At 41.1% G+C, this 22,924-nt stretch overlaps 1 protein-coding gene across 1 annotated transcript; it reads left to right on the top strand.

The window, feature by feature from the left end:
- Positions 1 to 2,100: 2,100 nt before the first annotated feature.
- On the top strand, positions 2,101 to 10,245 carry cacng1b (calcium voltage-gated channel auxiliary subunit gamma 1b). The gene is made up of 4 exons (XM_089018832.1): positions 2,101 to 2,431; positions 5,729 to 5,803; positions 7,136 to 7,273; positions 8,513 to 10,245. The coding sequence occupies exons 1-4, from the start codon at positions 2,191 to 2,193 to the stop codon at positions 8,743 to 8,745; spliced, it is 687 nt and encodes a 228-aa protein (XP_088874958.1). The 5' UTR covers positions 2,101 to 2,190; the 3' UTR covers positions 8,746 to 10,245.
- The last annotated feature ends 12,679 nt before the right edge of the window (positions 10,246 to 22,924 follow it).

The following is a 22,924-nucleotide window of genomic DNA, read 5'->3' as shown; positions in this document are numbered from 1 at the left end:
GGTTGAACAGTCTGCGGCTGGTTGGATGCATGGCTTGAGGAGCCCGCGATGAGAAGAAAGGAGCGTCAGCGCAGAGCGCCAATGCATATGTGAAACTGTCACCGGCTTGGAATTGAAGTGGATTTACGCGGGACAGGAGATGTGAGACAATTTCTTTTCATTAAAACTATAGCCTCGTGTTTGCTTTCAACATTTAGCTTGTAGCAGACATGTACATTTCACCACGACGTCCTTAATCCACTCGTGAAAAGGACGCTTTGATCCTCTCCTCTTTTCCTCTTTCATCTAGAACTGCTTCATGCAACAAAGAGGGTGCAGAAAGTGCTTAAGATTGAATGACTGTCTGTGTCTTTTGTGTTGTCACATTGTTATTTAGTTTTTGTTGTTTTGACGTCAAGATGGCGCCGCAAGAGTGGTTGCCATTACAGCAGATGCTGTATTTTGTTTTTCTACTACAGTACTTCCTTTCCCTTCCTCTTCCTTTCATCACTTTGCTGCTGTGAAATGTCAATTTCTCCACTGCAAGACTAATAAAGACTAATCCAATCCAAATGTTTCTTTTGTGTCACATGATACAGTATAAGAGAAGTACACGTGTAAGTCAATTATTTATAATTTCATCCTCTTGTTGCCATGCTGATGAAATCTGGAAGGAGTTTTCACAGTCGGTGCTAACGGCCCAAAAATGTTCAACTATATTTCATGCAAATATTTCTACAACCAATTACATTTCAAATTCCCGTCTTGAATTGCCTTGATCAAGCCAAAACTGTTCAACAAACAACACTTCTGCAGTGCTGCATTTTTTTTAACGATGCTTTCTACACAGGCAAAGGTACCAAATTTCAGCTTCCCTACGTCCAATCAATTTCTTTTAACATTGAAGGGCATGGGCCAAAACAAACATGCTTATCATACCTCTGAAGATGGAGGTTACTGATTCGCTGTGGCGACCCCTTGAAGGGAAAAGCTGAAAGAAAAAGAAGAAGAAGATTGAAGTGGTTGAAATGAAGAAGTTCACAGGGTCACGGATCCAAAAGACACCATTATAACACCCTTAAGATGTTCCTAAGAGCAAAAGCATTTGGACCACAAACGCAATCCAGGTGAAAGATGATGATGAAACAAGCGCACCTCTCTGCCGCCTGCTTCCTCCTCCTTAAATGCCAGCTGATTTATCTCTGATGATCAATTTCCCGCTTGGCTTGCCTCGTGATGGTGTTTACAGAGAGCACTTTGGCAGCACGCTCGCTTTCGAAAATAGTGTGACGTGTCCAAATCAAATAGCACAGCCGGGTTACACCAGACTTGCTGCATGTTATGCCTGACTTGCTGCATGTTATGCCTGCAAAGTGTCAATGGATTTTTTGGTGCATGGAAAAAGTTATATTTTATGAGTTATTTTGAACTGTATAGTGCCTCTTTGCATTTTTTTGATGATGATACTAGTGCAGCGTGTCCGACCGGAAACAAATTCCTTGTGTGTTCTGCATACGTGGCCATAAATTTCTCCACTGTGAGACTAATAAAGGCATATCCAATCCAATCCAATCCAATAAAGATGATTCTGATTCTGATTCTATAAACTTTCTACCAGATTGCTACGCAGGATTATAAAAACAGATTTTTGTTTTTGCTGTTGTTTTTAACATGGCTCTAAATGTAGATCATCTTGTGCCATCAAGTGGGACCCTCCTGTGAAACGGTGACTCCTGATTGGTTGAGTAAGTGGATCAGCTCATCGGACGACTAATAAAGGAAATATCCCCTCCGGGTGAGGGGAAGGGATTTCCCTTGACACGCAAATGAGTTTTGAAGCTGCTAAGAATATGAAAGTGTTCTACATAAATGACAACATTGTTTTTGAGGCCCTGGATGTGTCAAAATAAGGAGGGTGGGGGACACAAAGATTACCTAAAGTTGACTTTAGATTGCACCTATAGTAGCTGCCAAAAGTACATTTTCATCATTTAGTGCACAGCTTCCACTCACGAAAGAGAAAGCGGTGAGGGAGAGCAAGAGTGGAGAGGTAGAAAGTAGGACGCCATTTTCAGGTCCCCTCTTTTTTTGCCTTGTACCAAATGACAGGAACAAGGCAGAGGGTGAGAAAGACCAGTCGAGGAATGGGACCGGAGGACGACAAGTGAGAAGAACCTCCTGAACCAAACGGCGACTTAGGAACGACGCAGGATGTTTGATGAGCAAGCCACCAAGGTGAAGATCACATCAGTGGTGATCGTGGTGGGCATGTCGGCCATGCTTGCCGCCGTGGCGACGGATCACTGGGCTGTTCTCAGCCCCCGCGTGGACAAGCTCAACGTCACCTGCCAGGCCGCTCATTTCGGCCTGTGGAGGCTATGCAAGAAAAACATCTTCATGGTGGAGGAGGACCCACAGGGCAAAGGCTGCGGCCCCATCGGCTTGCCTGGAGGTAGGATGACCCCAAAGAATGTAACTAGGTGGGCCCGCAATTTGCTCTCAGACATTTGACCGACATAGACGTCGAAAATAAATAAACGGGGGTCTCGTCTTGAACTGAGGCTGACAATGCAGAAAGGTACAAATGAGCTTTTCATGGAATAGAAAATGAAAGTCACCCTTGACATTTGCATATCCTTTCTGCGCCTTTGTGCTGGAAATAGATTAAAATGAAACATGTACTCAGTACAGTAGCCAACAGTAACAACAGTAGCCAAAATGGAACTGTATAGTGCCACTTAGCAGTTTTTTTGACAACGATACTAGTGCAGCGTGTTCTACCGGAAACAAATTCCTTGTGTGTCCTACATGCTTGGCAATAAAGATGATTCTGATTCTGATTCTGATTCTGACGTGGGGAGACGTAGGAAATCTGGTGAATATTACTGCAGGCTGAGGAATACATTTGATTCTCAGGTGAGTTCTTTTCTTCCAGCACAGAATTGAAATCCGGTTCTGGTAGCTCAAACATGCATTGATGCGGATGCACAAGAAAGTGGATGGCGCTAGACCACAGGTGTCAAAGTCAAGGCCCAGGGGCCAGATCTGGCCCGCCATATCATTTTGTTCGGCCCTCAAAAGCAAATCAATCATGTCAAATGCTGAGATTCTCGTTAAAGTACGAAGAAAATTTTCAAATTATCCCTCGTAAACGACAATAATAGTCATTATTCTTGACTTCAAATTTTAAAACAAGTAATGGATAATGTTTTTTTCTGTGCTCCAGATATAATATGTGGAGGAGATGAAACATTCTAATGGCTTCCCCAAATTCATAATGGCTCTCAAGAGTAAACCTTAACTACAAAGTGTCCCGCGGCAAAAAATGAGTTTGACACCCTTGCGCTCGACCAAGTAGAATCGATTTTTCAGGTCAACGTGGTCGTACTTCATTGACACATTGACGGTTGATTTCAATGCATTACACTGACAGATGATCACATACAAATATTCGTGCATGCAATTCCAGGGAAAATTTAAACTCACCATCAACAAAAGCTCGGTTAGGCGGATGCTTTGGGGGTCAGGTGAGGGTGCGGGGAGGAGGGTAACCAGGGGGGTAGCTTTACCTAGCCTTTGGTTGTGCGTGCATGTCCGGCCGTTTTAGTCTTCAGATATCTTTCATTGACTTCCATCATCATGTCTGCCATCACCTGCTGCTCAACATGGGGATGAGTCTCGATAAAGTGTGCCTTAGCGCTCCATTTCACCATTTAAAAGCTCACCTATGGTGGGCAGTGGGGAGCATTGATGGAGGGCATGGATTTGTGAACTGACGGGCGAGGATGTTCGAATGTCCAAAGGGAGCTTTTAGTGAGTCTTGCGTGTTCATAGTGTCGCTCTGCGGAATTGTCTGACTGGATGACAATGCAAGGCAGAATTTTCTGTCAAAACACCAAAATGCCCAGCCAGAATGTGCCATAGTTTGTTTAAAAATATTATTTTGGTCACCCACATGGTCTACATGGATGATTGGGAGCAAAGGGAAGCAATTTTGGTTCGTACTTTAGCAAGCATCATGGATTTACACAAGTTTGATTTGCTTTTGCGGGCTGGATGAAATGACGTGGCGGGCCAGATTTGACTCCCGGACCTGACTTTGACACCTGTGATCTAAAACATTCACCCAGAACCATTTTGGGGGCACATTTTGGGTCATTGTGAGGTATTTCAGGGCAGAGTCAGAGGCTCAGGTCCACCCCAGGATCTGAACAAAGTCTCTGAAGGCTCCGTTGTGTCCCAGTTTACGTTTAAGTCCTCGTGCGACCCCTCGGTCACATTGAATGAAGCGATCATGCCACATCAAAGATGGCTGACGATGCCGAGAAGGAAATCAGACTGCAACAACAACAAAACTCCCTTTGAATGACAGATGTTATAACACGATACCTTTTTACAGTCCTTTAAGCCTCCCCCCGTAACTAAAATGTCTCAATTAGTTCAACTGCAAGGTCAATGATGGGACCGAATGCCCCCCAATCAGTTCCACCTTAGCTCGTCAAACCACTGCGGCACACGTTTAATGAATGCCACATTTCATATGAGACACGCTCGATGATATTTGCCACGCGTGTTGACAACAATATGACGTAGTGATGCAATCTTGCAACCTTTCTTGCGTTATTGGCAAGTCTGCGAGCATGGTCATAATGGAGTCGTTCCCACGTGGTTTGTTCTCACATGAAAAAAAAACGGTTCAATTGCCAATAAAGTCGACGTTATATGGACCGGCATTATTAATGACTACTTGGGAAACCCCCCCCCCCCCCCCCCCGGGCAGATTGCGCGGACAAAAGACGCAGGATTTGGTATTTGACGACGGTGCAGCTGCGCTTGTGGCGTTTTCTTTGTGAAAAATAAATTGTCTACTTTCAGTTTAGATCACAGGTGTCAAAGTCAAGGCCCGGGGGCCAAATCTGGCCCACCATATCATTTTATTCAGCCAGCGAAAGCAAATCAAGCATGCCAAGTGCCATAATGCTTGCTAAAATCCAAACTAAAATTCCAAAACAAAGTTTAACCTGCCCTGGTGCATTTTTATACCTCGGACACACACACACACACACACACACACACACACACACACACACACACACATGCACACGCACACGCACTCACACACACACACACAAATAATCCTAAATCAATAATGTACACACACAAAAATAACTAAATCAATCTAACATCGACATAAATGGATTGAAAGCACTGCATCTTCGTCAAAACTGAGCAGCATCAACTTTGCAAAGGCAGACTTTTCATACAACTCATGCACTCTCTAATAGATGATTTGGTTTCTTCAAAATGCTCACGCGCACACAAACGCATGCCCACAGTCCCCTTTGCTATGCCAGAACATGTGGATGAATTGGACCAGCCGGACCAGCGGCAGCCTGTTGCTAGGTAACCTCTTTAGTGATTCTTTCTCATCCGGGGTAACAAACGGCTCCTCTGTTGCCTGGTGTATACACACACACATACAGATACATGCACACATATACACACTAATATGGTCCACCAAAAGACCAAGATAGATCCAAGGACATGATTAAAGTACAAAGCACAACTGACAAAGTACAAACAATGACGCTGGTAATAATGAAAAAATGTAATAAACTCAAAGCGCTCTCAAATGGCAAGGGGAAACAATGATGAAGAGGCATGGAGCGCTTTACAATAATTCCATTTCCAGATGTTCAGTTTGGGCTTGTGCGTTAAGCCCTTTTAACACGTCTCTTTGTCTTTGCAGCCAAAAACTGCTCCTACTTCAAACACTTCACATCAGGAGAAGAAGCGGAGGTTTTTGAAGTCAAGACCCAGAAGGGTAAAAGTTGCATCACCACCCCCTTTTTTTTAAAAAATATATACAGCATCGCATGTCAACTTGACAGTGCAGGGGTCATGGGTTCAATCACTTCTCCGGCCAGTGTGGAGTTTGTATGTTCTCTCCGTGCCTGCTCATATACGCCTGTGAACTGTGCTCTCTCTCTCACACATACATTCATATACATAATGATATTATTTCATGCTTATGGAGATGAGCAAATGCTCTCATACATGCTAAAAAGCTGTCACTACAAAGGAAACTGCCAGTCAGATTATTTTTCAAATGTGCCAATAAATTAACTCATTCACTGCCATTCATGAATTTATTTGGAAATTGAAAATATGATGTAGAGCGCCATTCCCAAATTACTCTTGTTTTTTCTTGTTTGGGTGCCGATAAAGCGCTGGCCAGACTTCTGGAAATGTTTTTTTCACTTCCACAAGGGGGAGCAATACACTTTTTTTCACATGTTAGCGCTTTGCTCAAGGTTCAACTGTTGTTAAAGCGCTATATAAACCAATATGTATGCATTGCCTTGTATTTTGGACAGCCACCCCCAATTCAAGCTCATATAACTCCAGACTGATAAGTTAGGAAATAACTTTTTTTTACTGATGAGAAAAGAAAGTCTAAGAGTTCTTACGCTGGATTGAATGTTTACGAAGTCCTAAACGCTCACACAATTATTTTTTTTCAGATTTTGGACACTTTAAGTCATTTTTATTGGTGTTTTGCATTTGAATAAAAATATACTGCGTGTTTTGGGTATTTTAGATGCTATAAAACGTTTTTCTGATGTCAGTTAAGAAACAAAAAAGTGACGTCGGTTGTCCTTTAAAACAGCTGAAGCTGTAACAAAGCGCTTAACATGGACAGCTATCATATAAAGGAAATAAAGAAGTCGCAAAGATAGTACAATACACCAGGGAGTAAAACTAAGATCAGGTCGGAATCATGCTCAGTCAAATGCCAAAGAGTACAAGTAAGCAAAGAACTCTATGGATTAAATGTGCTCCAAGACAGACCCAGAGGAAGAGGCCACATTATGTGTGTGTGTGTGTGTGTGTGTGTGTGTGTGTGTGTGTGTGTGTGTGTGTGTGTGTGTGTGTGTGTGTGTGTGTGTGTGTGTGTGTGTGTGTGTGTGTGTGCGTGTGTGTGTGTGTGTGTGTGTGTGTGTGTGTGTGTGTGTGTGTGTGTGTGTTTCCAATATATCACACAAATACAATTAATGTCGCTTTTCAGAAGCGGCGGTTGTTATCACCTGCAAGCTAATTAAGTGTGGCGTAAGTCAATTATGCAATTGTCACTGTTTTTGTTTTTTCTTGCTAGAGTACAACATTTCGGCGGCGGCCATCGCCATTTTCAGCCTCTTCTTCATGATCCTGGGAACCTTGTGCGTCATCTTCTCCTTCGGGAAGGGTCGCGACTATCTGCTGAGGCCTGCTGGCATGTTCTTCGCTTTTGCAGGTGCAATTCGCTTCATTTTTTTCTTCTTTTTGAATGGTGAGTCTTTTGCAGGTGGGTGGGGGGGGGTGTTTAAATTGAGATCACGGTCATTTGACTTCATTGGTTTTAGGCCTATTTAAACCACTAGATCAACAAAGGAAGAAAACAACGCTGAGACGATAAGCAACTTGACAACGGGAAGGCAACATATGGCAACAGTGAACTGAATCAAAGCAGTGCACTAAATACACACATTGACGAGACACCAAGGCACACCCTAATATATGTGAGTGATGTATAAATAACAAGTGGAGGCAAAAACGAGTCAACGAGACTTGAACATGGGACAAAGTAAAACAAGATCAACATAAAATCGAAACAAGACCAACAAAATCACGCATCATGACATACTTTGCAATTTTCACAAGTGACAAAAGTACTCCCACACACTCATTAACCTAAGGGACCAAACGAGACGTTATGTTATTTTCTATATTTTGTAATTATCAGATTAATCAATTACTGGAATTATTCAACACCAGAACCAGATTGGTCTTCCCAAAATAATATTTTAAAAAAATGAGAAAAAAAAGCTGTGATGAAGCCCTTTGTCCATTTTGACAACTTCATGTAGCTTCACAGCGTTTCAAAATTCTTTCCTACTTTTAAAAACATACATGGTCCAGAAAAAGGAACAAAATATATGTTCTGTTTTGCATGATTTTTAGGAAGTTGGCTTGCATTAGCTCGTTCACATCGCCTTGCTAACACTGCAAACTGCCTAGCAAAAAAGCTAATTAGCTTTGGTACTAATTTAGCTTTTCGCCTGTCGTAAAACAAAAAAAGTATATGTATATTTTTTCATTTTTTATATATTTTTAAACATGTTTTTCAAATGTGAAAAATCGTGTATAACTAAGGTGTCTTTATTTTATACAATGCTAGTCGTAAAAACAAAATTCGATCTCACCCCCTCTCTCTCCCTCCTTCCTCTCGGTGGATGAATGGATGGATGGCTAGATGGATATATAGAGATATTTTATGACTAGCGTGATATAAAATTAAAATACCCCTTAGTCGTACATGATGTCTCAGATTTGACGTCCTATTTTACGCCGCAAAGGTCGATACAAGTAACAAAGGAGTGTAAATTCCAGATATTAGCAGTTAAAGTCATCAGAAAAGACACTTGAGAAGCGCAGAGAAAGCTGACAACTTGACCCGAGTGCAGCAATGAAGTCTGGGTTATCTTGCCCGCAGGCCTGTGCATCATCATCTCAGTGGAGGTCATGCGTCAGTCGGTCAGGAGAATGATCGACAGTGACGAGACCATCTGGATCGAGTACTACTACTCGTGGTCCTTCACGTGCGCCTGCGCCTCCTTTACCATCCTCATCCTGAGCGGCATTGCCCTTCTCCTTATCTCTATGCCTCACATGCCCAGAAACCCCTGGGAAACCTGCATGGATGCCGAGCCCGACACGTTAGATTAGCTTCACAACCGCTCACACTTTGACAGGGAGATTTTTTCCAAATTGCTGGTATGTAAACACAATGTGAAAATGTTCTGTTACCGTATGCACAATAATAGAAATAACATAAACAAATAAGCAATCATTTTTCTCATCCGAAAAACAGTAGTAGTTAGGTCGGGGACTAAATCATCATTTTAAAATGAGTAGAATAAAGTGGCAATGTGAGGAGACAGGAAATAATGTTTTTTTTTAGATTGAAGTCGGAGTGCAAAGGAAAAAAAGCAATAAATAGAAAAAAGTGCAGATAAAATCGTCCAGACATTCACCCTGTTAGACTCCGCCTCCTCAAGGCATACGTAGAGATAACATGTACAGTATTTTTTATGCATTTGAAAGTTTTTCTTGTGTGTCTTGTAGTAAGTTTTCATTTGTTTAATAACATTTAAAGCATGTGGGAGGGGCATTTATGTCTTAGATCACAGGTGTCAAAGTCAAGGCCCGCGGGCCAAATCCGGCCCGCCACATAATTTTTTTCGGTCCGCGAAAGCAAATCAAACTTGTTAAATTCCATGATGATTGCTAAAATCTGAGGCAAAATTTCATATTTTTGGATGTCAACCACAATAAAAGTCATTATTCTTGACTTCAGATTTGAAAACGAGTTATTCATTAATTTGCTGTGTGCTCTATATGTAATATTTGAAGGGATTTAAACATTCTAATGGGTTCCCCAAATTCATAACGGCCCTCGAGAGGAAACCATAACTACAATGTGGCCCGTGGCAAAAAATGACTTTGACACCCCTGTCTTAGATGCTCAACAGTGCTCTTTTGATTACGGAGAATAACCCCTGGGATGCGGGGCTGAAATGTATTGAGCAATAATTTCTGTGGCTATAGCTAAAAAAAAAAAAAAAATAAAAAAAAAAAAAACATGTTTTTCAAAAATATATATATAAACAAACTGTTCCTGGTCTAAGAATATTTTTTTAATGAAAGTGCTGCATTTCCCATGAGAGAAGTATTTAATGGTTGCCATCGCCCAACTCCACCCAACATCTTTTCTCCTCTTGAAAGACTTTCTCCAATCAATGGGACTCATTGATAGCGGCCAAAGAAAGAGGCCGCACTGAGCTGATTCGGGTGGGGGAGGCGGACGGTGGGCTGAAGAAAGAGGCAACACTCATCCCTCGGTGGCCATCGGCATCCATGCCACTCGGCCAATTTCACGCACTTCGCCCGCTGACTTGAAGCCACCAACTAAACTGTTTTAATCGATGCACATGTTTTATTTTTAGTGATTTTTTGGTGTATTAAACGAGTGAGTGAATGTGACGTTGTTGTGTTTTGCTGTCTTGACGTCAATATCGGTCCATATGAGATATATTCACTAAAAAAATCCTTGAGTGTCTCCAGCTGGCCCAGGATAAGAGGGAGCACATAACTCCTACTATAGCATCATTTCACTGGCTCCTTATACATTTTCGAGTTCTTTTCAAGATGTTAGTATTCACTATAGTGATGGACAGGCTGACAGACGATGTTAGACAAGAATCTCCGTGGACCATGTTTGCAGATGACATTGTGATCTGTAGCGAGAGCAGGGAACAGGTCGGGGAGAAACTAGAGATGTGGAGGTACACCCTGGAAAGGAGAGAAATGAAGATCAGTCGCAATATATGTCGGAATATATGCGTGTGAACGAGAGGGATCCAAGTACAAGAGTGATGCTACAGGGAGAATAGATAAAGAAGGTGGAAGGTTTTAAGTACTTGGGTTTAACTGTCCGGAGCAGTGTGGAAATGAAGCGTGTCCGGGCAGGCTGGAACGTCTGGAGAAAAATGTCAGGTGTGATGTGTGATAGAAGGGTTTCAGCTAGGATTAAAGGAAAAGTATATAAAACGGTGGTGAGACCAGCCATGATGTTTGGACTGGAGTCAGTGCCACTGAAGAAAACACAGGAAGCAGAGCTGCAGGTTGCAGAGATGAAGATGTCGAGGTTTTCTTTGGGAGTGATCAGGTTGGATAGGATCAGGAATGAGCACATTAGAGGGACAACTCATATTAGAGGCTTTGCAGAGAAAGTCAGAGAGGCCAGACTGAGATGGTGTGGACAAGTCCAGAGGAGAGAAAGTGACTATATCGGGAGAAGGGTGCTGAGCCTTGAACTGCCAGGCAGGAGACCGAGAGGAAGACCAGAGAGGAGGGTTATGGATGTTGTCAAAGAGGACATGAAGGTAGCTGGTGTGAAAGAAGAGGATGCACAAAATCGGGTTAGATGGAGGACACTGATACACTGTGGTGACCCCTAAAGGGAAAATCCCAAAGGAAAAGAAGAAGATTATTTGTCTTCAAATCTTTAAATGGCCTCGCTCCTCCTGACCTACACACCTTCCTGACACCTCAGGTCCGCTGACCAGACATTATTAGATGTGCCAAAAACTATCTAACCTTTTCCATTGCTGGTCCCACTCTCTGGATTGACCTGCCACTGAATATTCAGCCGGTCCCCTTGTTGCCCATCTTTAAAACCTCAAAACTCACTTTTTGGCATTGGATTCAGCATGATTCTAATTTGATCTTGGTTTCACTCCCTGGTGCTTTCTTTGTGACTGCTTTTTTTCCCTGTATATGTATAGTTGTCCATGTTAAGTGCGTTGTTGCAGCTTCAGCTGTTGTTAAAGCGCTATATAAATCAATATGTATTGTATTGTAAAACAACAAATAGGAACTTTTGCCTCATAGCAATGACATTCAGATGTACAAGTTGTGTCCATAATTTGTAAAATGGCTTCAAATGACTTCTACTGAGCATATTTTACAAATATTCCACCGCATATAGCTATATTTTACGTTTTAAGACTTGCGCTGAATATTTTGGAAGTCTTGTTTTTGAGTTGGTAACGAGTCCTCACCCTACGTCACTGAAGGAACGCCCCTGACCGAAAAAAAAGGACACATTGTAGCAGTTCCTCCATCACGTCAATGCATTTTGCTGTACTTTGGTCTGAAAACGTCATGTAGGACCAAAAAGAGGCAGAAGAGGGCGACAAAGCTCCATGTAAGGAATTAATCAGCCTGTGGAAACTGCCTGTGGCTGATTAATTCCTTAGACGGCTTTGTCGCCATTTTCTGCCTTTTTTGGGTGCGACACTTCCCACCCCTGATGCCTCAAAATGACACAGAATAAATTCTTTAATCTATTGCAAACATGTATGCTTTCTTCTTCAGAACTATTTGAATCATATTCATAACTGGATGAGTAACAAGAAAGCATCTTCTTCGCATCTGAAGCCATTGTTTTGATTCTCGAGCAAGGCAAGACGTCTTGCCGTGACACCACGAACGTGGGGGTGGGGCCTTCTGAAACTGGCCACTTCCGGTTTCAAATTGAAGTACTTTTTAGACACTTTACGTCAGGGGTCTCAAACTCCGGTCCTTGAGGGCCGCAGTCCTACATGTTTTCCAAGTCTCCCTGTTGCAATGCGCCTGAGGCTGTGTTGCAACAGGGAGACTTGGAAAACATGTAGGATTGCAACCCTCGAGGACCGGAGTTTGAGACCCCTGCTTTAAGTCATTTTTATTGGTGTTTTGCATTTGACTAAAAATATCATACTGCTTGTTTTGGGTATTTTAGATGCTATAAAACGTTTTTCTGATGTCAGTTAGGAAACAAAAAAGTGACGTCGGTTGTCCTTTAATGTGCCTTTCCCCAAATCAAAACAGATTTGGCAACCCCCCTGTCAAACTCTCTCGCCAACACACTTGCGTCAAGGAAGAAAACCTTTCATTGAAGGCAGAAGGCGGCAAAAGAAAGGATGAAATCTCCAGAGACGTCTCGCTCTGTTGGTCGCAGCTTACGAGGAAATGTATGCAAGGAGCTGCCTTAATCTTTCATGATACCTTTACCTTTGGAGTGAAAGATGCAGCTTGTCATGTTTCATTCTGAGAAATTTGCACAGTGGGGGGGGAGTGAGTACTTATTTGCTGCTTCTGATAAATACCAGGCCCAATTTGACTTTGCAAGCATCTGAAGAGAGTCGACAGCATGAAAACAAATGCATTGCCGTGTCACTCGAAGGGGGCGGGGGGTGGTTACCTGTGCGCTCTTGCAGCACGGACCACCAGCTTTGCTTGTTCTTTTTTTCCCAGGTGGGAAAGGTCACTTGGTGAGATTGCTTTAGTGTATTATTGGTTGGTGGAGGAAACTGTGCCCGAGCACTAATTTATTTTGTCGAAGAGAACAAGCAATTGTTCCAAGCATATTGCTTTTGTCTATTTCACTTGACTGCACTGCTGTCCAATGACCATTTTAATCTCATGTATTTAATTAGCATTTAATTATATTCATTATTGGCCACGGACTGAGTGGGACAAGTTGTTTTGATTAGTATTTGATTTGGATTTTAATGATGTTATTTATTTTTCCCATGAATGTCCGGGACCTTTTATTATAATTTCCATATCTGATTATGTGATTTTTTTTTTCTCCCATGAGAGGATGTGAAAATTTGTTTTAGAAATGTTGATTATTTTGATTGTCTTGTACATTCAGCCACCATTTCAATTATTTGGCTTCCGATTGAACACCAGAAAAAAAAAAGCAAGGGAGCATTGTGTTGCTTAACTCACTCACTGCCAGACGTGCAAAAATGTGTCCACTCCAGTGCCAGGGTTTTTCTCATTGTCACTCGAATTCCAGGAGCCACAGAATATTGGGTTGAAAGACTACATAACCATTCAATTCACTGTAAGAAACTTTAGACTATCTTCTTTCTTCAGAAAAAAATAGTTAATTCCTAAATTATATGGGTCTGGAGTTATATGAGCTTGAATTGGGGGCAGCTGAACAAAATACAATAAATACAATACATACATGTTGATACTTATAGAGCTTTAACAACAGTTGAAGCTGGAACAAAGCACCAACATGGAAAAGGGGGACATGCTGCCCCCTTGTGGAAGGGAAAAAAATATTGCCAGAGGGCATGGCCAGCGCTTTATCAGCACCCAAAGAAGAAAAAACGAAACCCAAACAAATTAGGGAATGGCGCTCTACGTCATATTTTCAATTCCCGAATAAATTTGTGAATGGCAGTGAATGAGTTAAGTGTTTCCTTTTTTATTTATTTTGAGCAGGATGATTCAATTGTGGGTTTCGGTTTGTCCATTTTGTTTCCAGTCTTGATACAGAAAAAAAATTTCCATAGTCTCAGTGTGACCAATGTGACGGACTGGAAGCTGTCACTTGTCATTTTCTGACCACTGTCTCAATGCTGTCAGAGATGTTCCTCCTCTCCACACACAGGCCGGGCCAACATGCATTTTACATCCATCAGCATCGACCCCCCCCAAAGAAAGAGTGACAAGAAAAGAAATGAGAAAAAAAATGCACACGCTTCTTTCAAGTCTGCCGGATGGACGAAATCAATTTAAAATGAGAAGAATTTGCACTCACTCGTGGAAAAAGACACAAAGTCCAGGCAAAATCGATTCATCGATGACACCATTGATGTTTTTTTTTCTGTACAGCGCAGTCATCCCCAGAATGTTGAGGGCCATGGACCACTTTCATAAAAATGTCATTATATAAAAGTAATTTTTGCCTTCCCGTCACAACTGGTGGCAAATAAATAAAGGGTAGTGTGCTGTTTTTTTCTGAATGTCTATGGAGAGCAAAATGTACCCGTTTATGCTCCATTTTGGATAATGTCTCTTTATTAGTCATCACGGGATTCATTTTAGAGGGGGTCTTCAACGAATGACATATTTAAAAACCTTTTCCATACATAAGGTGCACCGCAATATAAGAGGCACGTTCAATGAATGACATACTTCTAAACGGTTTCCATAGGCGCACCGGATTATGAGGCGCATGGTCAGCTTTTGAAAAAAAATATTTTCTTTTAGGACCGCTTTATAGTGCAGAAAACACAGTACTTAATTTTGCTTTTCAAAATTAAATCAAATGATTCAGAACAGAAGGGGGGCCCGCAAACACAAACCTGAGGAATATGAAGCTGTTGAAGAACACTGTCATTTTTTTTGCAATGCCCAACAAATGGATTGTACCCTCTATTTAAAGCTGCAGTCACGCAAAGTGATTTTTACCAAGATGCTAGTTCATTTTTCCATTGGAAGCTTTTGAACCAAACTGAAGTTAGTACAGTGAGACCTCAATTTACAAACTTAATTGGTTCCCAGACAGAGTGTGTAAGGCGAAAAGTGTGTATCTCAAAAGAAAAATTCCCATAGGAAACCATTAAAATGGGAATGGGAAAATGGGAATCAGTTCCCGGGTTTCCATAAGATATACTTTTCAACTAAATAAGCCTTAAAACTACACACAACATACCTTATTCTATGTATAATAAATGTGCTATTGTATTGTAATGAAAGAAATACACTGCATTGTATCATAAAGTCACTTTATTTACATTTGTGATGGTCATTGATGGCTTGATGGAATGGTGTTGGAGGTCGAAGGTCAAAGGGAATTGCTGTTTGGAAAGAGGCACATTACATGAGGACTGTAATTAAAGAAATAAACAGTGCTGTAAAATAAAGTTTTATTTACCTTTTTAATGGTCGTTGATGGCTTATGAAAGGAGAGTCACCTTCCCTAAGGACTGTTGGTAACTTAACCTCTGGTGTGGCTTCTCTTCTTTTTTTCTTTGGAGACTCCTCATCATTTTTGCTGATTAAAAACCTCTTAATTGACACCTGTTGCTTTCTGACTTGTAAGGTCTTACGAAGCTGAGGCATCACATTATTGTTCATCATGTTGATGATTGTCATAGCCACAGTCTTTTCTGAATGGAACTGTTCGGTAAAAGCCTGCACATCATTCCACTTTGCCAACATTGCCTTTATTATGGCGTGAATTAGCCGTGCTTTCTCGCATAAAATAGCTTTACTTACGCTGTCGCCGGATAGCTGCTTTTCGTTAATCCAAATTAACAAAAGTTTTTCGATTGCCCGAGACCGTCGCTTTGAGACCACGGAAACACCTTTTGCAACAGATGCACCTTTGATGGCTTTTCTGTTCCGGAGAATGGTAGCAATGGTTGACTTAGCATAGCCGTGCTCGGCCACTAAATAACACAAACGCACACCTCGTTCGTGTTTTTCAATTATCTCCTTCTTCTCAGCGACTGTGATTTTATTTTGTGTCTTCTTGGGCTGAACACGAGCCTGTGGTGGGTTTTTTTCGGTCCCATCATAGTAATCAGCAAAAAGCTCCAAGTAGGCGATCGACGTGTGCATTCAATGAGAGGGGGTATGGAAAGTAGCGCCGGCTGGAGCGCTGTCCGGTTGTGTGCTTCCGCCGAAGATCACTCCGCCAGATCCGAAGGTCGTGTGCTCGATGGACCAGCCGTGGTGGGTGTGTATTATGAAAATAGTGCTTATTATAAGGTTTAATTTTCATAAATTTGACGTTCGTAAGATGAAAAGTTTGTAATAATAGGTGTTCGTAAGTTGAGGTCTCACTGGACATGCTAATGCGAGGTTAAACTCTGCTTGATTTCTGCTCACCGCATCTTTTGCTTCATGTTCTCATTATCATGAAAGGCAACCACTGCCGTTTTCTTTCACACAACACATCTTGGGGAAGTTCATATTGCACATGTTTTGCTTCCACTTTCATCATGAATGCATCCTCCATCTACGTCTTTTTCAATCCGATGTATTTGCTCTTTTCGTTCCGTCACTGCTGTGCTGCTTTTCTTGATATTGTCTCCTTTTATCTGATGTTATTTTTTTCCCCTGACTTTTTGTCGTTGTTTTTTTTTGCTCGTTCAAGCAGCCACTCGGCTGTCTAATGGCTCGGATCGGTGCAGACAGATGTGTCATAAGGCAATTCAAGCGTGTTCTACACCGGTACTTCACATGTACTACATGGAATACGGCGCAAAATGCACTCTGGCCTGGAGGATGTCGAGCAAGGATTGATGTGTAAAATAACAGGAGTGTGCTTGACTAAATGTGCCACGATAGCTGCCAGAAAAACCAAAGGGCTGTGATTTTTTTCCCCCGGAGAATAAAGAGTGACAATCTTTGAAGCACTAGTTGAAAAGACAAGGCAAATGTAATGACGAGCATGACTTGAGTGTCCACAAGGAGCAGAACTATGTGTGGTTATGTCTGGAACGCTCAGTCTGAAAAAGCAAATGCCATCAAGCTAAAAAAAAAGACCGACAGGGGAAAAGATAATATCAGATAAAAGGAGAAAATATAACCGACCCCTCCCTCTCACATCCCCCACCCAGGGAAAATAATGAATCATCAACAGCATAAGTAAATGTAGGCACAACATCAAGTCATCAAATCAGCAATCATTTTAAATAACTTGTTCAGCTGCCCCAAAACAATTTCAAATTCAGGCGCTTGAGTCAAACCACTTGCCCAAACTACGACAAATAAATGGCAACAATAACAGCATTGATTTGAGTATATTATGCCACCAATTTTGTTCAAATGACGTAAATACAGCACGCCATAAAACAAAGGGTCACTCATGCTGATTCCGGAGGCAAACTGGACAAGTGGAAATTTTCTGTGCTTTTGATGCAAATTACTAATCCAAGACTGTTTTCGCAATCAACGCTAAGCAATGGAAAAGGTCAAGAAATCATTGCAGGAAAACACACACAAGCATACACAAGACAAAATTATTCTGAATGACGGGAGTTGAGGTGTTACTTTGCTCCAATCTTGTGGAAAATTGATTTTCGTGGCACCATTATGCTTTTATACATATTGCATAACGGCAAGACATAGAAGGCAGGAAGGCAAATGTTGATTTGAGGTCACACTGCCTCATCAAAGAGGGTGTGGCCTGCCAGAGAAAGCATGCTCTTGTCAACTAATTTGTCAACTTCGAAATGGGATGCGATAAGACTTTAGCTGCCATGACCTGAACTTTTATTGACTTTATTGCGACTTGTTTCACTGGGCTTTATGGAAACAGGAGTCAACAGCGATGAAACATGATGCCTCAGAGCCTATGAGACTGCTGACAATATTGCAGTTTTGTCCTCATTCAGTTAGAAAAAATTCTGTCATGTGTCAGTTAAACAGGAGAGGTTCAAGGATGGATCTCTGGGGACACCACATGTAAAGATTACATGATCTGATTTGTGATCGCAAAGGCAAACAGAAAATGGTAGTACCGATCATCTGTTCAATTATTTTGAATCCACGTGAATTGAGTTGCGGAACAGATTGAACTTGTCAAAGATTTACTAACTGATGCTTTTTTTTCATTTGTTTTTTTTTTTTCTTTGTGGGTGTTATCATAAACAAGTTTTTTTCAAAAAGGTGGTTTGCATTCAGGTTGGACTACCAAATAGAAAAATAAAGTCGACGCTAATTGCACTCTTTGAATGATGATTGTGGAATATTTTCTCACTCGCTGGCTGACTAAAAGCACTCATCACCATCATGCAGGCCTTTTGTGACTCATTCACGGCCAAAGCGTGGGAGCAAAGAACATACTGCAAGTACAAGCAAAGTTTTTGCAATCTTCGTTTGAAAACATCTCGAGATGCGGCTTCCTCTTTGGAAAGGAATCCTTTTTTTTAGAAGTCGCCATGGTGACGGCATGGGAGCGAGACCGACGGGAGTGGAAGAAAAGGAGAGGGCGGTGAAAAGGTCACACTGGCTGGTTGACTTCTGGCATACGTTTCTCCACAAGGGATGCTCTTGCACACTCAACTTCTTCTGGATTTAGAGGATTTAGTAGTCGGTGCGGTGTCAAATTAAACGATTTAAACCTCAACCAGTGCGTAAAGTACTGCATGTTAAATGCACCCTCGTGGTTGCATTATGTAGAAATGCACCTGCCGTGGATTTATATAGCATACACTAACCGTGCATTTTATATTTAATACAGAGCTCAATGTTCCCCTATAAGATTTTTATTATATACTACATCACAAATTATTTTTTTCTTGTTTTTTTTTCCTTATTTTAACATACAATACTACTTCTACTTACAAAATTAATTAGTTTGGGAAGTTGCTGAAAAGGTTTCTTCAGTCTGTACTTCTTTGAAGTTGTCGGACGTTTCGCTTCTTATCCAAGAAACTTCGTCAGCAAACTAAAGTGTTACTGGTAGTTTAGGCCATATATATATATATATATATATATATATATATATATATATATATATATATATATATATATACAGTAAAGTCTCGTTATATCGATATTCAAGGGAGTCCGAAAAAATATCGATATAACCGGGACTATCGATATATCCGACCCTGTTTGCATGTAATTTTCTCCGTGCGTGCATAGAAATAGTATCGATATAACCGGGACTATCGATATATCCGATATCGATATAACGAGACTTTACTGTATATATATATATATATATATATATATATATATATATATATATATATATATATATATATATATATATATATCCATCCATCCATTTTCCGTACCGCTTATTCCTCATTAGGGTCGCGGGGGGTGCTGGAGCCTATCGTAGCTGTTAGTTTGGGAAGACATTTCTGAACTAGAAATTGAAGTTGAGACATGTTTTCCACGTAAATGACCTACCATATTTTCCAGTGTATAAGGCGCATCAGCGTATAAGGCGCACCCCCAATGAATGTTGCATTTTCAAACTTTTTCCATATATATGGCGCACCAGACTATAAGATGCACCTTCAATGAATGAAAAAAATGTTTTCTAAATATAGAATATAAAAATACCTAAAAGTTCTAAATATAAGGCAGAACACATTATAAGGCACTACAGTGGAGGCTGGGGTTACGCACTACTTCTATGGGAAAATGGAGTCGGTGGCTGCTGACAGCAGTTGTGAGACCTATTGTGGCTCAATATTACTTCACATATAAGGCGCACTGGCGTATAAGGCACTGGGTCATCTTGAAGAAAATCAAGGCTTTTGGCTGTGCCTTATACACAGGAAAATACAGTTTTTCATTCCAAGGTACCCTCAAAATTTAGATAAATGTTCCCAAAAGGATAAAAAAGAATCAAAACATGCGACAAATAGATCTTTACTATTAGATTATTGCAAAATAAACAACAATCGTAATAATGCAAAATGTAAAAAAAAAACAAAGAACAAAAATGATGGTCATTTAAAACTTTTAAGTGCATCATCATCGTTTTTTTTTCATGTTCTCTCTCAAAAGTTTTTTTCTGACATTTTGTAAAGAACTATTCCGAGGACGTGTGCTTTTATCAGCTTGTTAGCGATCAACAAGATCGGTGAGCAGAACCTCAGTAACACGCTAGTACAAACTGAGTGAGTACAAACATGAAAAAAAAACTCAAAGAAAGTGGTTAAAACGTGACTCTGAAGTCTCTCCTATTCACTTGATTTGTTACATTGGCAGTTATCACTCGATAGAGTTGTTCCCGGTGAAGGACTTTGCTCAGCGACAAAGGCAACAAATTGGTTGTGGAGATGGATGCGATCGCCCCCGCTGCACGTACACACGCGCGAACGAACGCACCATCACCGCCATCGCCACCACCCACTTGTCGACATTGCGTGATAACTCGGCGGATGCAAATGTAATTTCGGAGGCAATTTGAATTGCAAAGCGGAAAGTCGGCAACGTTACGAAAGCTTGCTATTTGTGAGAACGTCAAGGTGTATTTGTAACGGACTGTGAAAACGCATCCAAAATAAGGAAACCAAGCGGCTAATTGAGCTACATGCACATCAGGTGCTCTCAATGAGATTTGGCATCTCTTTTTTTGCATTCCGTCAGAAAGAGAGCCGCGCTCTACTGAAATCACTTGCATGGATCCATCAGCTTATCAAAAGTTGTTTATGTGTTTTTGGACATTTTTTTAAAGGAGGGTGGATGAAACTATCAGAAAATCGAGACTTATCCAGTGTAAAACGCTTCTCTCCCAATGATGCTGGTAACATGTTACGTACAATATCAAATCTATGTTTCACAGTACCGACAATATATCGCATTACTTTTCTTAGTGAAGTCATCTGAAGAGTGACTTTACAATTTGCATTCCCGCCTGAGAGAGTGGCATCATCTTTTGCCCCATGTCACATTTTTAATTTTGATGTACCTTCCTAAACCTGACCAGTGTCTCAAAGACAAAAAAGAAACAAAACAAAACCACCACCACCACCCCCCAAAAAAATGTGCATCGCAATACATTCAAGCTGAAAGAGGACCCACAATGTTTGTGACTTGACATCTATGTAAGGCGGCTTTACGTCAAGTGGAGATTTGACAATTCTTTGGGGCATATAAAAACCAAATTACTTTTAAAGTCACAAGTCTGTAAAATAAAATTACTTTTTAAGGCACACGTGTCAAAGTCAAGGTCCAGGGGCCAAATCTGGCCCGCCATGTAATTTTATTCGGCCTGCAAACGCAAATCAAAGTTGTGAAATTCCATGATGCTTGCTAAAGGGCGATGTAGCTGGCTGTATAGCTGGCTATTTATTTGCTATCTATTAGCTATCAAGCTGGCAAGCTATCTAGCTAGCTATATATTAGTTATCTATTAGCTAGCTATCTAGCTAGCTTTCTATCTGTTTGAGTTATTTCGGGTTGAGTGAATGCTGCCGCGTGTGGCTGCCGCTGCTCACCACAGAAAAACTTATCCTATAACTGTAAAGGGACCTTGAGAGTTTTGATAGGCGCTTATAAATGAAATGTATTATTATTATTATTATTATTATTATTATTATTATTATTATTATATTATTAAAGTCTGAACCAAACTTTCACATTGTCCCATGTAAACCACAAATACAGTATGATTTTTTTACTTCGAATTTGAAAACTAGTTATTCATTCATTTGTTGTGCGCTCTATATATATGTAATATGAGGAGAAGATGAAACATAACGCCCCCCCCCAAGAGGACACCGTAACTATAATTTGACCCACAGCAAAAAATGGCATTCGTGGCATTTCAATTCAACCAAATGTGCCCCCATAATTGCACGGTCAAGTAACTGTCCGTTTGCCTCGCGGCACTAAAAGTGCACAATCAACTTTAAAGGTCAAGACCACCTCAGTGACGAGCAATCTGAACCTTTTTTTTTTCTTTCACTATCGGAGAACAAAAATCTCACCAATCCTGCTGTGCTCTCCGTGTTTGCAGTTGGCTCGACTCATATTAGGGAAAGGAAATGTCCCTTTCAACAGGTACAGGCAGCAAGGAGAGTGAACTCATTGCCCTCGAGGCGTGACTGACATCGATTTCAATCGAAAGCCGGAAGTGAAACCGCATTGTAAAATTGCAACCTGAAAACATATAGTTAAGAGGAATAATTTTTCCCAGAGGATAAAATAAACATGCCATGAAGTATTGTTCATTGTCTGTTTACATGTGCTGCTCAACCGTTTGTGTTAAAACTTCATTGAACAATAGCATTAAACGAGTAGCTATTTAAATGATAAACTTTGTGGCTGTTTTAAATGCAGAATGTGTCATTTCTCTTTTACGATGAATTTCTATGGAGCAACCACTGTCACCATAGCGACATAAAGGTAGCAGCTTCGAGGGGCGTGGAACTGGGGGGGGGGGGGGGGGGGGGGGGGGGGGGGAGAGAGAATGGATGAAAAGCACACCCAAGATGTGTGATGACCACTGTGACGCTCTATGTTAGACGCTTCACTCACACGCAAGTACACACACACACACACACAAACACACGCGTGCGCATGCACACACACACAAACATCACACTTGTGTTTCTGAGCAGTTGTCATTTAATCTGCAATTGGAGCTCAAGCTGAGGCTCAAGATGGGATAGACGTAAAAAAAAATGAAAATGAAAAAGCAATCACTCTTCACCGACAGCAAATTGAAATTTGCTGATCCATTATGCAGGAGACGATTTTTGGAGGTCTGATAACTCGCTCGATTACAAAAAAAAAAGGGAAAACCAGGTCGCTTCCAAACTAATCTGTTGAACTTTCCTTCCTGCGTTTTTGGGATGTGAGCAAATCAAACAAGGCAGATTGCATCAACATGGACGCGGGTTGGATGGCTGCATGTCAGATGCCACTTTGTCGCTTGAATTTCTTTGGCTGGCTTTTTATGAATAATGGCTCTTTCATATTTTGGACTGGAGATCAAGTTTCCCCGATTGGAGCTTTTGCGTTCGGTTGGTGCAGATTGGCCGCCTTGAGTTTTTCCCGCCACCACTTCATAATG

The sequence above is a fragment of the Hippocampus bargibanti genome, linkage group LG17 (genome assembly GCF_051943395.1).
Source record: "Hippocampus bargibanti isolate YZ-2025 linkage group LG17, ASM5194339v1, whole genome shotgun sequence".
Classification (NCBI taxonomy): Eukaryota; Metazoa; Chordata; class Actinopteri; order Syngnathiformes; family Syngnathidae; genus Hippocampus; species Hippocampus bargibanti.
This window is presented reverse-complemented; position numbering and strand designations above follow the sequence as displayed.

Bases quoted from the DNA above. Each gene is read 5' to 3' on its own strand.
- cacng1b (XM_089018832.1), top strand. From the start codon at position 2,191: ATGTTTGATGAGCAAGCCACCAAGGTGAAGATCACATCAGTGGTGATC. The intron at 2,432-5,728 runs GTAGGATGACCC...TTGTCTTTGCAG, and splicing joins CCCCATCGGCTTGCCTGGAG to CCAAAAACTGCTCCTACTTC. The intron at 7,274-8,512 runs GTGCAATTCGCT...TCTTGCCCGCAG, and splicing joins CATGTTCTTCGCTTTTGCAG to GCCTGTGCATCATCATCTCA.